The sequence below is a fragment of the Eretmochelys imbricata genome, chromosome 14 (assembly GCF_965152235.1).
Source record: "Eretmochelys imbricata isolate rEreImb1 chromosome 14, rEreImb1.hap1, whole genome shotgun sequence".
NCBI lineage: Eukaryota > Metazoa > Chordata > Testudines > Cheloniidae > Eretmochelys > Eretmochelys imbricata.
In genome coordinates this window covers 40,113,075-40,115,480 of record NC_135585.1, presented here as the reverse complement: position 1 = coordinate 40,115,480, position 2,406 = coordinate 40,113,075, and the positions used below count along the sequence as shown (strand labels likewise).

Sequence of the window (2,406 nt, the reverse complement as noted above, 5' to 3'; positions counted from 1 at the left end):
GAGATGGAGCTTGAGATCCATGTCTTGTGACAAGTCCTCAGTTGGGGATCTGCCCCACTGACACAAATGGAGCTCCCTTGACTTACACCAGCTGGGGATCTGGCTCAGTGTGTGCCCCAATGGGGTGGCAAGTGGTGCTGGAATCTTACTAGCCCAGATCACATATGCCAGATTGTTTCTAGACTCCGAGTTCAGGGACAGCATCATCCCCCCACCCCTTCACCCTGTGCCTTTCTTGTTCCTGTATTTTCATCCCACATTCGTTATGGAGTGCAGAGGGTCACACCCCACTTAGGGTTGAACATGAACCTGGTTTTGCCCCTTCCTAAGATGCACCCTCCAAAGAGCTGTATTTTATTACTGCACCAGTCAACATCAGGCAACAGAAAAGGCATTGCCAGTCTCTGACAGCATTACCATCACACCCAGAAGAACTAAGGGAGAATTTATGCCACTTCAGAATTTATGGCATAAACAGATCTCTTGTGAGGGGCTGAAAATTATTCCTTCTCCGACAGGGCACTGAAATGCTGAATAGACCAGAATATATGGTTAGACTAATTTCCATTAATTCTCACAGAAGATCGTGCCTAAGGGTACTAGACTGCACTAGAAATCTGAGTCCAAAGTATTGGTTGATGTATTTATTGATTTTGACTCTGGTCATTGCCAGAAGCGAAATACAGCATTTAAGCATCATTGTTAAGCTCTAGTATGTTACTAGATGGGATATGACAGTAGATAAAGAAGTGGTCTGATCTGTCTTATCAGTACTCAGCTACCAGAGAAATGGCTTGTTATATTAGTCATTGCTCTGATATGGCAGAAGGAGGTCTACATTGATACCAATGATCTGTCCTCGGACTGAAACTCCTGGCACTTAGCTCTGAAGTCTACATTTAGTCTAAAACTTTCAGCCTGTCACCAAGAGAGGAAGGTGCGTTTCTGAATATTTATGTAATTAATTCATGAGACTTGATTAACTTTTAACTTTATGTTCTTCCAATTGAATTTCACAGTTTGTTTTCTTGTTCCTTGACTCAACCCATGGCAGACAGAGACTGGAAAAATCAAACAGCTGTCACAGAATTCATCTTCCTGGGATTCGGGGATCTCCCTGATCTGAAAATTCTTCTCTTCCTCATGTTCCTAGTGATCTACATCGCAACCGTGACTGGGAACATGCTCATCACTGCACTAGTTGTGACGGATCAGCACCTTCACACCCCCATGTACTTCTTCCTGGGGAACTTGTCCTGCCTGGAGACCTGCTACACCTCAACCATCCTGCCCCGGATGCTGGCCAGTCTCCTGACTGGGGACAGAACCATCTCATTCAGTGGCTGCATCACACAACTGTATTTCTTTTGTGCTCTGGCGGCTACAGAATGCTGTCTCCTAGCAGCGATGTCTTATGATCGGTATTTAGCGATATGTAAACCCCTGCACTATTCAACTCTTATGAATACCAGGTTTTGCCTCCAGTTGGCTGCTGGGTCAGGGTTAAATGGTTGTTTGGCTACTGCAATCTTTGTATTATTCATGTCTCATTTAATATTCTGTGGCCCGAATGAAATTGACCATTTCTATTGTGATCTCATCCCATTGATAAAACTTTCCTGCAGTGACACACACCTGAGCATACTGCTGGATTTCGTACTGGCCTGTGTATTCACCCTGCCTCCATTCCTACTTACACTGACATCCTATGTGTGTATCCTCACAACCATCCTGAGAATCCCTTCCACCACTGGGAGGCAAAAGGCCTTTTCCACCTGCTCCTCTCACCTCATCGTGGTGACGATTTACTATGGAACCCTCATGATTGTCCACGTGCTACCGAATCGCGACACATTAAACATCCTAAACAAAGTGCTCTCTCTTTGCTACACAGTCCTGACTCCCCTGGTTAACCCACTCATCTACAGCCTGAGAAACAGAGATGTCAAGGAAGCCTTGAGCAAAGCAGTCAGTAAATATGTGGCTTTCACAAAAACAGGGAGAGAATCCTAGATTATAACTTAGCCTAAATCACCCAGGCAACTTTGAAAACCTCAGGCTATCAGCCTCCACTGAAATTCATTTGAAATCCCCCATTGAAATTCTCACCACTAATGTGAAAAAAATGGAGATGATCTGTATGGAGTCACTGAGGCAGTGTTGGCAGTCCCGCGCTGTCTCCATGTAACAGAACGGAGAGGAAAGTGAGATTGCAGACAGCTCTGTCACGCTCTCATGTTCAGCACTGACACACGCAGAATGATGGTATTTTTCTCCATAGTCTCGTCTTAACATTCACCCTCTGTGAGGAGCGTGTACAGCGTCTGAAACTGCACAGAGCTGACACTGTGTAAGGCACAAAGTCCACTAACGATCAAAGTAAATCCCTGTGTGTATCCGCTGTTC

The 2,406-nt window shown here is 45.1% G+C and overlaps 1 protein-coding gene across 1 annotated transcript; it reads left to right on the top strand.

Moving 5' to 3' along the window:
* Positions 1–1,044: 1,044 nt before the first annotated feature.
* On the top strand, positions 1,045–2,013 carry LOC144275121 (olfactory receptor 6N1-like). The gene has a single exon (XM_077834255.1). It carries the CDS (start codon positions 1,048–1,050, stop codon positions 2,011–2,013), a length of 966 nt encoding a protein of 321 aa, XP_077690381.1. The 5' UTR covers positions 1,045–1,047.
* Positions 2,014–2,406: the final 393 nt, after the last annotated feature.

Coding starts and splice junctions, on each gene's coding strand:
- LOC144275121 (XM_077834255.1), top strand. CDS start 1,048: ATGGCAGACAGAGACTGGAAAAATCAAACAGCTGTCACAGAATTCATC.